This window comes from Heteronotia binoei, chromosome 15, assembly GCF_032191835.1.
Source record: "Heteronotia binoei isolate CCM8104 ecotype False Entrance Well chromosome 15, APGP_CSIRO_Hbin_v1, whole genome shotgun sequence".
Taxonomy (NCBI): domain Eukaryota; kingdom Metazoa; phylum Chordata; class Lepidosauria; order Squamata; family Gekkonidae; genus Heteronotia; species Heteronotia binoei.
The window spans coordinates 53,414,242-53,431,329 of NC_083237.1; the positions used below are offsets into that span (position 1 = coordinate 53,414,242).

The 17,088-nt window shown below is 47.4% G+C and overlaps 1 protein-coding gene across 1 annotated transcript; it reads right to left on the reverse strand.

Moving 5' to 3' along the window:
* Positions 1–2,523: 2,523 nt before the first annotated feature.
* On the reverse strand, positions 2,524–16,169 carry NAGLU (N-acetyl-alpha-glucosaminidase). The gene is made up of 6 exons (XM_060256094.1): positions 15,703–16,169; positions 9,968–10,115; positions 8,623–8,769; positions 6,512–6,597; positions 5,628–5,884; positions 2,524–4,015 (listed from the first exon to the last, which is right to left on the reverse strand). The coding sequence occupies exons 1-6, from the start codon at positions 16,113–16,115 to the stop codon at positions 2,799–2,801; spliced, it is 2,268 nt and encodes a 755-aa protein (XP_060112077.1). The 5' UTR covers positions 16,116–16,169; the 3' UTR covers positions 2,524–2,798.
* Positions 16,170–17,088: the final 919 nt, after the last annotated feature.

Genomic DNA, 17,088 nt, shown 5'->3' on the forward strand with positions numbered 1-17,088 from the left:
GGTCCCACTTACTTCCTAGGGTTGCTGAAAGATTAAAACTCGGAAGGGACACCACCCTGTGTTTCTTGCAGGCTGGATCAAAACAACGTACCGGCCCTCTCCGAACGAGCGGGGACCACCGGTATAGAGCAGGAGCATTCTAATCAGAAAGACACGCCCCCCCCCCCCAAAGTTCCCCAGAACAAAGATGCTACTAAATGGAGGGGGGAATTAAATCATCCATGCAAAAATAAAAATCAGATCTCATTTTGAAAGAGAGACAAGCGGCAAGCTGAGGGTTTGCACATCATCATCAGCTGCCCTCAGATTCACGCCATGCTGTAAAAGCCTTGTACGTTTAGACCCATGTGCTTACTAGAAACACTGATGATTTGATTTTTTAAAAATTAAAAAGCAAGTTACTAGCCCTTAAGGTTGTAAAGAAGTTCAAGTGTATAGTTGCATTTCACAAGGGAGTTGTGGGACGCTGAGATCTTGTTTGGTGCTGCCCACAGCTCACTGCCTGCCCGTTACAAGATGAATTGTGCAAAATCAACATATAGATGCAAGTCTGCCTCTCAACAGGACCACATCTTACATTTGCCTTTTCCTAACGCTCAGAGGATGCAGAGCCCTTGCTGGAGCTCCCTTTTGCCACAAAAGGGCAGTTTCCCCATCAAATATTGAACTGGAAAATAAGACATCTTTACCAATAAGGCTAACAAACAGATGTAAACGTATCCCCTTATTCTAGAGCAGTAAGGCACTGGAAAAAGGGGAGGAAAACTCTCTTCATGCAACAGAAATATTATCAGCATTATGGGAATTCCTGACAAGGTTACCTGTATTCTTCCTATTGTGCTAATAAGAAGGAAAGGATACAGTTTTGGGAGCCTGCCTCTTCCCTACCTGAAGCCACTGCAACTGGACACCTTGGCTGCAACCTTCCTTTCCCCCGTTTTCCTTCTTTTGTTGCCTACCTCTAAACCCAGAATCCCTCATTCTTACAGAAGAAGCAAGCAACACTCTTTGGTTGAATTCAGGTGGCCAGTTTGAGCCAAGAAGATGATATTGGATTATATCCCGCCCTCCACTCCGAATCTCAGAGTCTCAGAGCGGCTCACAATCTCCTATATCTTCTCCCCCCAACAACAGACACCCTGTGAGGTGGGTGGGGCTGAGAGAGCTCTCACAGCAGCTGCCCTTTCAAGGACAACTCTTACGAGAGCTATGGCTGACCCAAGGCCATTCCAGCAGGTGCAAGTGGAGGAGCGGGGAATCAAACCCGGTTCTCCCAGATGAGAGGCCGCACACTTAACCACTACACCAAACTGGCGTCCCAACACAGACAGATTAAAAAAGCAAGGTTAGACAGGCACAGTTGCTGTCTTCCACACTCACCCCGCCCTCCGGTACTACTTGGTACTTCTGTCGCGCTCCATCCGTCTTTCCTCTGGAGCGCACAAGTGAGGCAGATGGATGGTGCGAACCCACCAATCCACTCTAGGTGCTCACTAGTATTCTTTAATGTATTGTTATAATCATGGTTCATTCCATGTCTTGTAAGCCGCCCTGAGCCTGCCTAGGCGGGGAGGGCGGGATATAAATTAAAAATAATAATAATTATTATTCTTTAAAAAAGCAAAAAGAACTACCCACAGCGCATGAGTACACAGTCACTAAAAATATAAGGGGGAAGGGGGAGAAAGAAACCCAAACTGTGCTAACAGGATGGTGTGCAATGAACATTTGAACACGCCAAAGCACGATATATGGGCACACTGCACGGGAGTGTTTGATTAAGATCTGGCTGCCCCATTTTGGGACGGCAGATTTTGGGGCGCCTCCTGTGTGCCTCAAGCGGCCTGTCTGTGCCCAGCCTTTATGATGCAGACGACCTAAACCCTCCCTCGGCGCTGTGTTGCCAAGTGTTAGCTGATTCGCTCTGGGTGAAACACCAGTTCTGCTCCAAAAGGTTGATCTCTTCCCTCTCCGACCCAAACAGATCTTGCTCCCTCTGGAAGGGAAGGCTACCTCAGCAAAAGTCTTCCCACAACACCTCAGCGCCCTCTTTGCGTCTACGTGCGGGGTGTCAAGCCAATAACCCCAACGATCACTAAAGCTCTGCCATCAGTGTGTGAACTTGCCTTGCTTGTCAAGGCACAGGGGAGGAAGGGAGTCTAGCTGCTCTGTCTCACACACCTTGAAGGCCCTCTAAGCTCAACGTGGCTTGCTTGTAGGAGCCATCCAGCGCAATTGGCTCTGCAGGTACTTTTTGCAGCGTAAGTGCCATCTGCTTGGGAGACATCATGGTCTGAATGGCACAAAGAAAGCCACGGGAAGGGAGGAAGGAAGGAAGGAAGGAAAGCTGGCGTGTGGATGATTTCCGGCAGACAGCTTGTCCAGAAGCTTTTCCATTCCAATTAAGGCAAAGAAAGGAGAGCCCACTTCTGGCTCAATGTGAGCCAGAACCCTAGAATGATGAGGACAAGAATGCCTCTGAGTGAGTGCAAAGTTCCTAACAACGATCACCACACACACACACGCCAGCTTTTACAAATCGAAAACAAGAGATAAAGTGATTCCAGGTCAAAGGGCACAAATTTCCAGGCCCAGTTTAGCCCCACAGATCTCTTTCTCTCTCTCTCTGTGCCAATCAGAAACCGCCTTCCTGGATGGAGTTCCTGTTCCATTTGGAACAGGTATTCAGAACAGTCACCCGAGCTCTGCAGCGTCAGGTCTGGCTCGAAGCTTGAGCGCGAAACAAGTTTTGGATTTACGGTCCAAACAGCGGAAGTGTTTCAATCCGTAAAAAGTCTTTATGCAGCACCCATATGTCCACGCTTCTTGGCAGTAGGGTAATACTTGAGAAATATCTTCCGGGCTATCGCCAGGGTGTTACCGGTGGGCTGGACCGGGTACCGTTTCCCATTGTAGAGAAAGCCCCTCTCTACCTGGAAAACGGCTTGGTTGAATTGGTTCTGGTGGAAGGGCATTCCAGTGTTGAGGCACTCCACCAGGGTGGAAACAAAGAGAGTCCAGCGCACCCCGTAATAGTCCAACACCAGCCCTCCCAGCTGCTTGTTGGCATAGTCCAAGATGTTGCCGAGAGGTCCCCAGAGTGTCAACTGGTTGCGCGCGTTGAGGTCATACAGCTCCGCCTCTTTGTCGCTGGTGGCCATCGAACGGGCCGATTCCAGCCAGTGCCCCAGCAAAAACCGCTCGTCGCTGGCAAGGAGGTTGTCCAGTTCTGGGAGGAGGTCATAGACCAGCACCCCCCCGGCAGTGAGCAGGGGAGACAGCAGCTGGCCCTGAAACGCCTGCTTGATCTCCCAGTAGTAGTTGCTCACCAGCTGCTGCATGGCCTGCCGGGTCACGTCCACCAAGTCGTACCGGAAGGTGCTGCTGGCGCCCAGTTCTCCGGCCGAACTCTGCAACAGCCGCCAGGCTTCATAGACAGTGCTCTGGTTGTACCACAGCTCCGTGTTCATCCGCAAGGACGGGCGGCGCACGAGCGGGCTGTGGTTGTGGTTGATGCAAACTCCAGAACAGTTGTAGACGCTCTGGAGCAGCAGCTGCCAGGCGGTTGTTGCCTTTGCGTTCCTGGCACCGTAGCGCTGCGCGGCATAATCAGCCACCCACTGCTGAAGATCCACCGGCTCCTTGCGCCAGCCCAGGTCGGTCATGAGCTCGTACATCGCGTCGTTCTGCTCGATGCCCTCAGGAGTCAGGCCGACGCCCACCATGGTGGAGTGGGGGAATGCCCTGGCCACAAAAGGGCCTTGGTTGATGCTCTCTGCAGTGCCGAAAAGGCCGTGGTTCCCCCCAAAGTTGTGAAGCATGCACCAAATAAAAGGCTGCCCGTAGAAGGAGTCTGTCCAAGGATAGACAGGCTTGGATTCAGCAAAAAGGTCCAACACCACCATCCGACCGAGAGGCACACCCCGCAGGAGCGCTCGGACTTGGGCTGGCTGCCAAAAATCGGGCTGATGTTGGAACAGCCAGCCTTGCATCAGCCACACGGCTCCGGGGTCCGCTGCAGGGAGAGAGAACAACTTTCAGTGCCATATAAGCAAATACAAGCAGGGGACATATGAGGGCTCAGAGGAGGGGAAATTTATTGTCTCCCAGTGGTCCTCCAATTTGCCTTCTTCCCTCCAACTCAGCCTCTGCAGCTTTCCCCCTTTTCCTGTTTCCTTCGCTCCCTCAAGCTCCACTACCTCCCTTTTGGTCCATTTTTCTTTCCTCACTCTTTCTGATGTTTTCTGTTCCCCTCTTTTAAAGTTAAACCATGGCCGCCATTTTGGATTACCTAGGCCAGCAATTGCCTTTGACACAGCATAGCGGGCACAGCCTACAAAATGACTGCCACAGGAAGTAGAGCCAGCCCGAAAATGGCTGTTGCTGCTGATCTTCAGTCACACAATGAAAATCCTTGTGCTGTGGTGGCAAGCTACAACCAAAGCAATGTTTTTAAAAATCTGCACAGCCAGTCAAATTTTGCCTTGCTGGGCAAAAGCCCCATCTGACCCCACCTAGTTTTTAAAAACACTCGCTGAGTAGCAGGAAAGATGTCAGCGGTGCCCTTGGTCACCATGTTGGGAACTCCTAAGTTAGGCATCCACAGTTGCCTAGGCAACCCAAAATGGCTGCCGAGATATCAAGAGGTAATCTTGAGAAATCTAAGCATTTTAAAAACCGGTTTCTTTTACCCAGTTCTATTTTTTAAAAAATGGTTAGTCTCCCTTTCTGCCCCTAGCCCTGTTGTATAGATTTTTTTGATCCACATTCTGAGACCAGATTCAGAATTTTTATTCATTTATTAGACTTCTATACCACTCTCCCTGCAAAGTGTGCTCAGGGTGGTGTACAACAGTTTAAAACAAAAGAATGTATTAAAGTACAATCTACAAATATACAAAAGTCATGTAATGTCATAAAATGTATATGGTGCCACAAAACAAAAATTTCTAACCCCCATTAGCAGAAGGGTGAGAAGGCAAGCTAACAAACTAATTGCTGTTAAAAATGAGATATAGAGATAAAATTACAGACTTCAATTGATCTTAGTAGGTGAAGGTTGAGTGCTCAATAATCCTTCTGACCCTCAGGACAAAATATATGTTAATCTGCTTCATTTACATAATTTAGGTACAGGATTTAATTTACCTTTGTGATGCAGAATTATAACAAAAAACTGAACACACACTAAAACCCACAATCTGAAACCCTCTAATGACAGGGGAGACCAAACTGTGGCTCAGGAGCCACATGTGGCTCTTTCACACATATTGTGTGGCTCTCGAAGCCCCCACTGCCTTATCAGCAGGCTTGGGGAAGGCATTTGTCTTTTTAAATCACTTCTCCAAGTCAAGCCAGCCAGTGGTTTGGAAAATGCATTTAAAGTTGTTTTCTTTGTACCTTTCCCTCCCCTCCCTCATCTATTTGCCTTCCTTTCTTCCCTCAAACATCTGGCGTTTATTCTATGTGGTTCTTACATTAAGCAAGTTTAGCCATCCCTGGACTATATGAGGAGGCACCTTTTTCCTGTGCTCACTCACCCTTCCCATCCACAAATCTGCCTAGATTGCCCGAAAAGGGTACAAGCAAGACAGAAAGAAGAAAGACGAAAACCTGTTCCATCATACCTCCAGCCATAGACTGGAAAACAGCCGCGCTGACCTTGGATAGGTAGGTGGGTTCTGATGAGAGTGGACGCATCTCGTTGAAAGTGTCGGCGCTGTACACGTGGTCTGTGCCAAACTCCTTGATCAATTCTTTTAGGAAGAGGGTCCCAATGACCTGGAACATGGGATCTTCAGGTGACAGGAGGTAGCTGCATGAGCAGGCGCAGTCAAAGTGGCTCCAGCTCCCCAATCGCGTTGCATTGAGCAGTGGGAAAACCCTGCAGTGTGCAAATGAAATGGGGAAAGGAACGCTAGAGCTAATGGCTATTTCACATGATCTGGAATCAAGATGGGGAAACAAAACTCCCAAAAGCTGGAGATTTTCTGATGTTTTGGTTTTGATTTTAGAGTAAGTGACTGTGTTATAATTTTAGAATTAGTATAATTAATGCTGTTTTTCTTTGCCATGGAGAAAAAAAACTGGAATGACTTAATGATGTTTCTTTGATCTTTTCCTCTTTTATGTATATTTTTTCTTTGCCATTTTTTGTTTCTACTTTCCTTTGTATTCTTATGTTTGAAAAATTCAATAAACTAATACAAATCCTAGATTGGTAGTCACAATACCAGACACTATCTTCTTGTATTTTTGTTAATAGTTGTGGACTTTGTCACTTATTGCATGGATGGAGACTTTATTCTGATAACATTAGTGTCTGGTATTGTGACCACCAAACCAGTCATTGTATTGTGTTGTATATCTGTGTTTATGCAATAATTAATTGTTTATAAATATCAGAAAGAGCATTCACCTGTGTGGTTTTTTTGGCTTTTGTTTGGACTATTACCATGCCAGGTGTCCCTTTTCTAGCAGCATCAACAGTTAAAACATGGGCAAGACTTGCCTTAAAACGCCACGGGGGATGTGTCCAGAGAAGGCAGGCAGCACCGTCAACATTCCCAGGGAACGCATTCTCTCCAGGATCCTATACTGGGAAGGCAAAGAGAACTGGATTGGGTAGTGCAAAGAGGTAAATTGGGGTTATCTCTATTGTGTCTCCCCTTAGTAGCAGACTGCGAAAGGCATGTCCTCCCCTGTTTAGTACTTGGCTATTTAGTACATTTCATTTTCACCCTCTTGGCAAGGAGCTCCAGATGGTACATGACTCTCCCTTTTCAAAACAACCCTGTAGGTTAGCCAGTGAGATACTGCCAAGCCCACGGTCGTTAAGCAAGTTTCCATGGCAGAGTGAGGAACTGAAACCAGGTCTCCCAGGTTCTAGTTCAACACTCTGATCACTACACCACACAGAACGACGTTTGAGTCCTGTGGCACCTTTAAACCCCACAAAGTTTAATTCTGGGTATAAGCTTTCGTGTGCATGCACACATCTTCAGATACCATACAGAAACTCACACCTGACACTGAATTTAATTTCAGTTTGTTTATCCTCCTCCTCCTGGGGTCAGCAAGCAGCTTACAAAAACTGACAGTGTGGAAGGGAGCTAGGAGCTGCACCACTTGGACATCAGCCTGGGTTCATTCAAAACTATCAGCTGTACGTGTTATTTTTAAAGTCAGATTGCTGAAAAAAGAAGTTTGTCACTCTTTGCTTCAGAACCTCTCACAGATCGGCAAGGTAACAGTTCTCAAATAGACTTTAAATCGTTTCATCATTCTCAGAGCAATACTTGGCTGCCTGGCGACTGATTTTTATTAACATGAATTGAGAACTGTTTGAAAAGCAGGACATCAATATTACTTGCAAATACATGAACAAAGAAGCTAATAACGTGGAAGGGGACAGAAAAAGGCATGAGGTTGAAAACAGCAGCTTCACCTCTTCGTTTACCTAGTCAGTTTGTGACTGAGACAAGATTTGTATCAGAAAACCATATTCCAGGCCAGAATAGGCATGGTGTCAGCAGCCGGGTTTTGTCTCTGTGTGACTGTTTTGTTCATTTGTGTACAAAGCAGAGGGTGAGGGAAATGGTGCATATAATCTTAACATCAAAAAGGACGCAGGAGTGAGTGAAGGGAGCAGGACGCTTGCTGTTCTCCAGCCTCGACTGAATCACCTCAGGAAATTTTCAGCCAGCCCAGTGCATCTTTGGTGCTGAGAACAGGATGGGAGACAAGCACCTGAGGGAACAGAGTACACAGTGGCGATGTCTGCTTCTTTGTGTATTTCTTGTCATGGCTGGTTATAGAATGACACCTTAGAACATCCGCAATGCCCTGACTATTCTGGTTTTGCCAGACTTAAAAGTTTTCATTGTATGTGATAGCCTTGCTCAGCATTCCAGAAAAATACCCTGTGGAATTTTCGGAGGTCACACTGTCCTGTCTGAAGAAGTTAATCTTGACTGCTGACACTGCTTTATGACAATGGAGTCACAACATCCTAGCATGTGGTTGTATGAAGCTCTGTGGAAAGTTTTTGTGAACTTTTAACTTAAAAGAAGAGGAAGAATCAACTAGTAGGAGAGAGAACCTGAAATAACACCAAAGAGTCTGTTGTACTTTTATTCACAATTATCCTTAAAAACTGCCACTTATTTTTATAGATTTTTATAATTTAAAAATCCACACCACAAAAAAGGACTCAACGCTTCGGATTGTCCTTCTGTTGTGTAGGAGAATAGTCCTGTTTAATGGATATTCCCTATTTTCTGATAGATTAAATGCTGGTGGCCAAGGTAACTGGGCGGTGTGATGGCTTCCCAGGCCCTGGCCTGATTAGTCTCTCCAAAAGGGACATTTGTGACATTCTGGGACATTAAGATCAGGCTCAACACAATGTTCTGCCACAACTATATCTATTTTGGCCCTTAGCCAGCCTGCAAGATGAGTTTTTGCCAATGTAAAGTTGGCTGAGGCAACGGTGGGTGTTTATATGACTACCGCCTGAGGTAAACTGAAGGAGAAAACGAGTTTGTGAGGTACTGGGAGGAAAAACTGCTCCAACATTCCACAGCTCTAGTCCACCGCTAGCATTGAACCAAGGCTAGGTACCTGCAAATAGAGCTGCTTCAGGTGCCAGGAGAGAGGCAGAGGCCCTGCCCAGGTATGAAGGTTCCCCATTCGGTTCCAAGCGAGAAAGGCCGGGCCAGTGAAATACTCATTGATTTCTGACTGGTTCAGTCCCAGAGACAAATACACCTGAAGGGAGACAGAGAGCAACTTATTTATTTATTTAGATATTCATACCTTGCTTTTCTCCCCAACAGGGACCCTAAGCAGTTTACAATGTCCTTCTCCATTTTAGAAGAAGAAATGGTTTTATACCCCGCTCTTCATTACCCAAAGGAGTCTCAAAGCAGCTTACAGTTGCTTTCCCTTCTTCTCCCCACAACAGACACCTTGTGAATTGGCGGGCTGAGAAAGCTCTGAGAGAATTGTGACTGACCCAAGCTCACCCAGCTGGCCTCAAGTGGAGGAGGAGTGGAGAATCAAATCCAGTTCTCCAGATTAGAGTCCGCTGCTCTTAACCACTACACCATGCTGCCTCTGATGCCTATAACCCTGTGAGGTATGTTAGGCTGGAAGAATGACCTGCCCAAGATTACCCAAGCAAGCTTCTGTGACTGAGTAGGGAGTCAAACCTAGGCCTTTAAACTACACATTCGTATTTTAAAGAATTTGGTATGGGTTCCTCATGCTTCCACCTGTGCATGTGGCAGCAGCAAAAACCTGGAAGTAACTCCCCCTCTCCAGATTTGTTTTGGTGTGGGAAAACTCCTTATCTTTGGTGAGTCAGTTTGGTGTAGTGGTTAAGAGTGCAGACTCTTATCTGGGAAAACCGGGTTTGATTCCCCACTCCTCCACTTGCACCTGCTGGAATGGCCTTGGGTCAGCCATAGCTATCTCAGGAGTTGTCCTTGAAAGGGCAGCTGCTGTGAGAGCCCTCTCAGCCGCACTCACCTCACAGGGTGTCTGTTATGCAGGAGGAAGATAAAGGAGATTGTGGGCCGCTCTGAGACTCTGAAATTCTGGAGTGCTGCTATTTCTAGGCTGGAGGGGGTGTGATGAAAGGGCAGCCTAGAAATAGCAGCTCTCCAGCAGCCCTGGCCCCACTCAATGCACAGCAGCCAAGAAGGTCTGAGCGCCTGCTCCGGCTGCAACACCACTGAGGATGTTCTCCGCAGCTGAGAACGAAATGTCTGGAAGGAAAACTTTCTCCAGTAGAACACGGCACTTGATCCCGAAAGATTCTACAAACCCTAATAATAAGTAAATCATTTATGTGAGCTGCTTTGGGAATGCTTTTTAAATCTGCAAAACAGAGGGTTTTTTTTTAAAAAAACAGAAAAGAAAATTAAAACCATGAATAAAATAAAACACAAATTGGATACTCCACCCGCTGCCAGATTGCTTCCTGCCCGGTGAACGCAAGCGCCATGTTGATGCCATGGAGGGCCATCCAGTCAATCTCTTGTTCCCACCGTTCCCAGCTCCACCAGACATAGGAGTAGCTCTGAGTGCAGACATTTTGGTAGAAGCGGAACCTGGAAATGAAGAATATTGTTATCGTCACCAAAGACTTTGGATCTGCCTTCTAGTCAGCTGAGGTCACTGGCTTGAGCCATTCAGAGCACTGCCCATACACTTCTCCTGCGATACACTGAGCCTGCTCCGGCGGGGAGGGCGGGATATAAATAAAATTATCTATCTAATTATCTATCTACATCTGCTCATCTCTTTCAGATGGCCAGGTCTACAAAAGTGAACAGAGAAACCTTTCCATGCTGCAGGGCACGCTGCACTCTTTTGGTCTCATCCGGCTTCATTGTTCTGACATTTCAAGTGTTCAGCTTTTCTCCCAAGGAACTCTGGGAAGTGTGGTTTTTGAAGGCAACTAATTAATCTCCATCAGAAGATGCTGAGCCCTTCTGCAGAACTACCATTCCCACAGTTTCTGGGACTGAGGAAAGTCAGAAGAATATCACACTCTTAAGTATGTGGCAAAGGTGAACTGTCAGGGAGTCTGCTGGTTGCCTTTTATCGTAGTTCCATTGAGAGCATTTTATCTTATTGCCTCTGCGTGTGGTTTGGGAGCTGCACGGAAGCAGAGAGAAGGGTGCTCCAAAGAGTGATGGTAAGAGCACAGAAGATTTGTGGATGTTCTCTCCCCTCATTGGTGGATCTGTATAATATGGGATGTAAAAGGAAGATACAAATGATCTTAAGGGACCCTTCACATCCGGGCCACTTGCTATTTGAGATCTTACCGTCAGGTAGACGATATAGAGTGTTGAAGGCTAAGACAAATAGATTTAAGGGCAGCTTCTATCCAAGTGCCGTGGTTAGGCTAAATGCAGGGTCATGGATGGTTATTTGTTTTTAGATGCATTTAAATGGTCTATGTATATGTCCTTTTTTTGGGTGTTGATGCGTTGGTATGTTTGTGGAAGAGCACCTCATTTCGTTGCTCTCATTTTCTTTGAGAACAATGACAATAAATTTATCTATCTATCTATCTTTAAAAAGGGGCAACGGACTACCTGGTGTAGTTTTGTACATTAAAGTATGTGGAAATCAGAGTCAAATGCAGGATTTCCAGTTACTGGAGAATGAAAGTTGGCAAGGGGAAATACTATTATTTACGCAAAACCAGCAAAGATGCATAATTCATGCAGACAGCAATTTTTCGTTGCATATTTATTTAAAGGCAAATCCTAGATGGAGCCTTGTTCCTGTCTGGATTACCCTCAAACCCTTGTCAGAATTAAGACCCATTTTGAGGTTCCGCCAATCCAAGAACATGGGAAGGGGCTAGTCTTGTTGAGACATATAGGGCTGTGCTTAAGGTTAGTGAACCCTCCCCTCTACTCCTCTACCCATACCTGACTCACACAACACTTTGCAAAGGTGTGGTTGTAGCTCAACTGCGAAAGGCTGCATCGATTCCTACTTTACACAAAACAACGTTTGAGTGTCCAGTGGCGCCTTTAATACCAACTAAGTTTTATTCAAGGTATAAGCTTTTGTGTGCAGGCACGCTTTGTTCTGCTTCTTCAGATCAACACCTGATTCTAACTGACACAGAGATTAACATATGACATTTGCTGCCAGAGGATGTAGTAATAACTACAGGAACAGATATCTTTAAAAAGGGATTAGATAGATTTGTCCAGAGAAACCGGTTGGCCACTGTATGAGACAAGATGCTGGACTAGATTAACAATTGTTCTGACCCAGCAGGGCTCTTCTTATGTTCTTAATGCAATGCCACAATTCCCAAGGCCACGTAAGTAGTACCTCTGTGTAAGGAGTCAAGGACAGCTATCTCCAATAATAAACAACATTTGTATACATCATTTTTAGAGAGAGTTCTCTTCCTTTTTGAGTAAATAAGTTATAAGGTTTATTGGATTTATATCCCGCCCTCCCCGCTGAAGCAGACTCAGGGTGGCTCACAACCAGCGAAATAAGAACAATTTAACAATTAAACAGTTCAACAATTAAAATGGTTAAGAACAATTAAAACAGTCTGCTGCTAATTGTATCTGATGTTTTCTCGCTTCAGATGGCATTTAGTCTATATTCAATGTATCTCAGTCACCCCATATCAGTCCTTCGATGTCAAATTAAAGGCCTGCTGGAATAGAGTTGTCTTACAGGCCTTGCAGAACTGGGTGAGGTCCCGCAAGCCCTTAGCTTCTTCCATAATCAGATACATAAATACATAAAATACAGTCTCTCACAGAATTGTTTTTAGGACAAAAGAGAAAATGTTGCAAGCCACTTTGGGTCCCCATTAGAGGAAAAGACAGGCATAAATGAAGTAAATAAAACCAATAAAAGAAAGATAGTTTGTGTTTTGCTGCCTTAGGAAGCCCCTGGGTGACAGCTTTTCTAGAATTCCCCGGCTCTCCATTGGAAGAATGTGTTCCCCAGACCTGGGGCTGACACACCACCAGCCTCTCCCGTTTTCATGTGACATGGAGAATCAGGTCACACAAGGTTCTCTGCAGACCCTGCCAACATCGATGTTCCTTACAAGCCAAGGGATGGCTTCTCTAACAAGCCCCCCCCTTGTCCACCCCCCTTCCAAACGTCAGGGCCAACTGAGCTGACCTTGAAAAGAACAAGACCGAGCAGTTTGACGTGACTGCCAACACGCAAAGAGCACAGCGGCACAGATTGGATGCGGCTGTCCCAAGGTTCACTTGCACAGCCTGGGTGGCTATACACGGTGAAGCAAGGGAGAAAGAAGGGAAAGAGCCACCCCTGGTGTTCCCCAAACCGCTTGGGAATCCTCCATGACCCCCATTCCCACCAAAGATCCTTGATTTGAGGTCACTCACTGCTGAGATGTGCCAGATATTGTGCAGAACTTCCTAAAAATAGGGAGAAGATACTTAGTATTTTTAGCCTATTCTAGTTAACCTTGAATATCAACCTCCTTTTGGGGGTTTTTTTTTCACATAGTGCTAAGAGTATGCAGAGGCTATACAAAAGACAGCTACCATTCCTTTTTGGACAGAGTTACCATCCACATTTGTGTATGCCCAGGGCTTTTTTTGTAGCAGGAATTCCTTTGCATATTAAGCCATACATCCCTGATATAGCCAATCCTCCTGGAACTTACGGTAGGCTTTGTACAAAGAGCCTTGTAACCTCTTGAAGGATTGGCTACATCAGGGGTGTGTGGCCTAATATGCAAAGGAGTTCCTGCTACAAAAAAGCCCTGCGTATGCCCATAACAATTCTGCATCAAGATTAGCTTTGGTCAAGGGCCTTGAAATCTTCTGGGTCATCTGGAGAATGTAATGACGATGGCACTGTGTTTCCAGTGGCCCAAGAGAAACTGGAAAAGATCTTTCTATGCCAGGGGTCTCAACATGGCAAGTGTTTTTTAGGAAGTGGGTGGAGCCAAGTAGGGCTGTTACCCAGCAAGGCTTCTGATTGGCTGTGCACTGTGTTACTGACATTAAGCTGTGGCAATCACGTTGTGGCTGGCTCTAGTTTCTGCCATTTTGCTCCTGCACCCACCAAACGGTGTCAGAATTCCAAATATGCTCACAGGCTCAAAAAGGCTTGGGACTCCTTTTCTAGGCTGGTGCGTGGCGCCCCAGGCAGGCTTTCCGTCCGCTGCCGTCCTCCTTCCCTTTGCCCCCCCCGCCACCACCGCTCTCCTTCCCTTCGCTCCCCTCAAGGCTGATCCTTATCCCCCGCTGCTGCCGCCCTCCTTCCCTCCCCTTTGTGGCACTGCACGGCAGCACCGCACTCCTTCGCCCGCCCACCGGCTAGTCGTTTGCCGCTGCCCTTCTTCCCAGCTTCGATGCGACTGGCGCGGTATCTAATCTTTTGAAGAGCCCGCAGGAGAAGAATTCGCTCTCCCTACATCCCAGAATCAGAAGTGAGGGGGAGCAAAGTCTCTTCTCGCGGGCTCTTCAAACGATTAGAAGCCGCACCAGCCGCACTGAGACCAGTAAGGAACAGCTGCCACCACAGGGGTGGTGGCGACAGAGCACGGCGCGCGAAGGGAAAGGAAGGAGGGCGGCAGCAGTGAGGAAGCAAGGGAGGGCGGTGGTGAGGAGGAAGGCAGGCAGGGAAACTAGGCGTTTACCATGGGTATCGGGAGGGGGGGAGAGCCCAATTTGGTGCCCCCCACCTCCCGGCGCCCTAGGCAACTGCCTAGTTTGCCTAGTGGGCGAGCCGGCCCTGATTACAGTATTCCCTATTAGTATGCATGAGTGTGTGAAAGTTGGACAATGAAGAATGCTGACCGGAAGAAAGTTGATTAATTAGAAACGTAACGTTGGAGGAGAGTTTTACAGATAATGTGGACCACCAAAAAGATAAATGAGTTCCAGATCAAATCAAGTCTGAAGCCTCCCTAAAAGCGAAACTGACCAAACTGAAGCTATTGTACTTTGGTCACTGAAGGCCGCAGGAAAAGAGGAAGGCCCAAAGGTGATGGATTGACTCAGTCAAGGAAGCCACTGCCCACACAGACGGCAAGACCCGAGCAAGGCTGTTAACACGACCTTCACAGGCAGAGCTCTTTTTCTAGCAGGAGCTCCTCTGCATATGAGGCCACGCCCCCCTGATGTAGCCAATCCTCCAAGAGCTTACAGGGCTCTTAGTACAGGGCCTAATGTAAGCTCCAGGAGGATTGGCTACATCAGGGGGGCGTGGCCTCATATGCAGAGGAGCTCCTGCCAGAATCTGAAGAAACGTGTGAAAGTTTATACCTAGAATAAAACTCTGTTGGGTCTTAAAGGTGCCCCTGGACTCACATTTTGTTTTGCTGCTTCAGACCAACACAGCTACCCACCTGAACTGATTCATCCCCTGTGCAAGCACCAGTCGTTTCCAACTCTGAGGTGATGTTGCTTCCACGTTTTCACGGCAGACCTTTTTACGAGGTGGTTTACCATTGCCTTCCCCAGTCATCTACACTTCCCCCCACCCAGCAAGCTGGGTACTCATTTTACCGGAAGGATGGAAGGCTGAGTCAACTTTGAACTGGCTACCTGAACCAGCTTCCGCTGGAATCGGATTCAGGTCGTGAGCAGAAGGCTCCGACTGCAGTACTGCAGCTTTACCACTCTGTGGCACGGGGCTCTTTTTGAACTGATTCATAGGGTTGTTCTAATTTCATGTGGGTTCATGCGCTTTCCATGTGCTTTAACAATCCTTTGCGGCTGGATTTTCCTGAACCAAACAAGTAAACCTAGTTGCTAAAGTGCACTGATAGTGCATTGTCCAATGGGTGTGAAATGAAGTTGGAAGCAAGCAACTTAGTTGAGGGCAGTGTTCCCTCTAAGCTGAGTTAGTGTGAGCTAGCTCACAATTTTTTAGCCTCCAGCTCACACATTTTTGTCTCAGCTCACGGAAAATGGCCCCAGAGCAAACTAATGTATGCAGTAGCTCACAACTTTAATGCCAGTAGCTCACAAAGCAACATTTTTGCTCACAAGACTCCACAGCTTCGAGGCAACACTGCTCGAGAGCACTCAACACAAACGCATTAAAATAAATAGGGTAAATAATAAAAACATCAGAGCAGCACCTCCCTCTCCCCCATCCCGCAAAGCATAAGAGCAACAACAACAAAACTTCTCCCCCGACACACCGAATCACCTGTTGGGGCTGGTGACAAGGATCTCGGAGGGTACCGGGGGCAGCTTGTCCGGGAGTCGGAGCTGCCTGCCGGACCATGAGACGTGGCAGCCGCAGAAGTCCTTCAGGTAGCGATAGATCCCCGAGGCAGCGGCCACTCCGCTGGAGCCGGCGACGTTGACCACCCCCGGAGTCCTGGAGCTCAGCCGGTAAGTGTCGAGCCCTCCGGGCCCGGCCAAGGAGCGGTTCACCGACACCGAGAAGCCGGAGGCGGCTCGCGGGCCCAGCAGCCGCACCAGCAGCTCCCGCACCGCCTCTGCTTGCCTCGCCTCCGCCGTCTCGGTCCTCAAACTGGCGATCGACTCCCACCGCGGGGCGCGGGAAGCCCCAGCCGCCGCGGCCGCCAAGAGGACCACCAGCCCGGGCAGCGCCATCGCGAGCCCCCCTCGGTGGAGCGAAAACGAAGGCAACGTTCCAAAGCGCCGTCCTCTCCCCCGCGCGCCTTAGCCAATCGATGGCCGGGATGTCGCCGGGCGGAGTCGTGGCGGACCAATCGGAGCTCTGGACAGGCCCCTCTGTTTGTAGGCTGATGCAGTGGCTTTGCTGCAAACTGCGGTGGCCGCTTCCGGGTTTCGTTTTGCTCGCGCGAATGGTGGGGCTGTTGTATTTCTGCTGCACGTTTTGATCCGGAGTCGGACTTTCCTTCCTCCAAGGAGTTCAGGGCAGTGTACAACATTCTTCGCCCTTCTAGTTTTATACGAACAACCTTGTGAGGGGAACTGTTAAAAGTTAGAGCCAGATAATTTTAATCAGATTGGACCTAATTGGAACTCTGAAGCTATGCAGGATCGGGCCCGGTCAGTATTTGGAAGAGACAAAAAAAAAGAAGTTCATAAGATTTTTTTTAAATATATATTTTTTTATTTTTGAAAAAAGAATAAGGGTATCGAAAAAAACAAAAAATATTCAGTGTTTACAGTCAAGAAGGACTTTCAAAGGTGTCGATATATAAAGCATATATATCATATATAAACATATTCAAGAATATTTCCTTTCTCAGCCTTATTAGAATTCTTATAATTGTAGATACATCAGAAATTGTGGGAAACAAAATGGTGTAAAGAATATTTAGTTCTGTTTCCATACACTATACCCATTTATTTAAAATAGTAAAAAAAGAAAGTGCATATTGTAACGTACTGAGACGGGAGACGTTGGTAGGGCAACATGCTTTAATGGAGACACGTTACAAGAGAGCGAGCACGTGGGCCGGGTCCCGCTTATATACATTCCCGGAACTTCTTCCCCGACAGGCCAGCCCAATCCTGGCCTGTTGAACTTCCCGCTGCTGCTGGTGATTGGCGGGCTCAGCGCTTCCCGCGGAGTCGCCTGGGTGTCCCCAGTCGC

Coding starts and splice junctions, on each gene's coding strand:
- NAGLU (XM_060256094.1), bottom strand. CDS start 16,115: ATGGCGCTGCCCGGGCTGGTGGTCCTCTTGGCGGCCGCGGCGGCTGGG. Junction 10,116..15,702: donor CTTGTCACCAGCCCCAACAG/GTGATTCGGTGT, acceptor CTTCATTTCCAG/GTTCCGCTTCTACCAAAATG. Junction 4,016..5,627: donor TTTCCAGTCTATGGCTGGAG/GTATGATGGAAC, acceptor CTCTCCCTGCAG/CGGACCCCGGAGCCGTGTGG.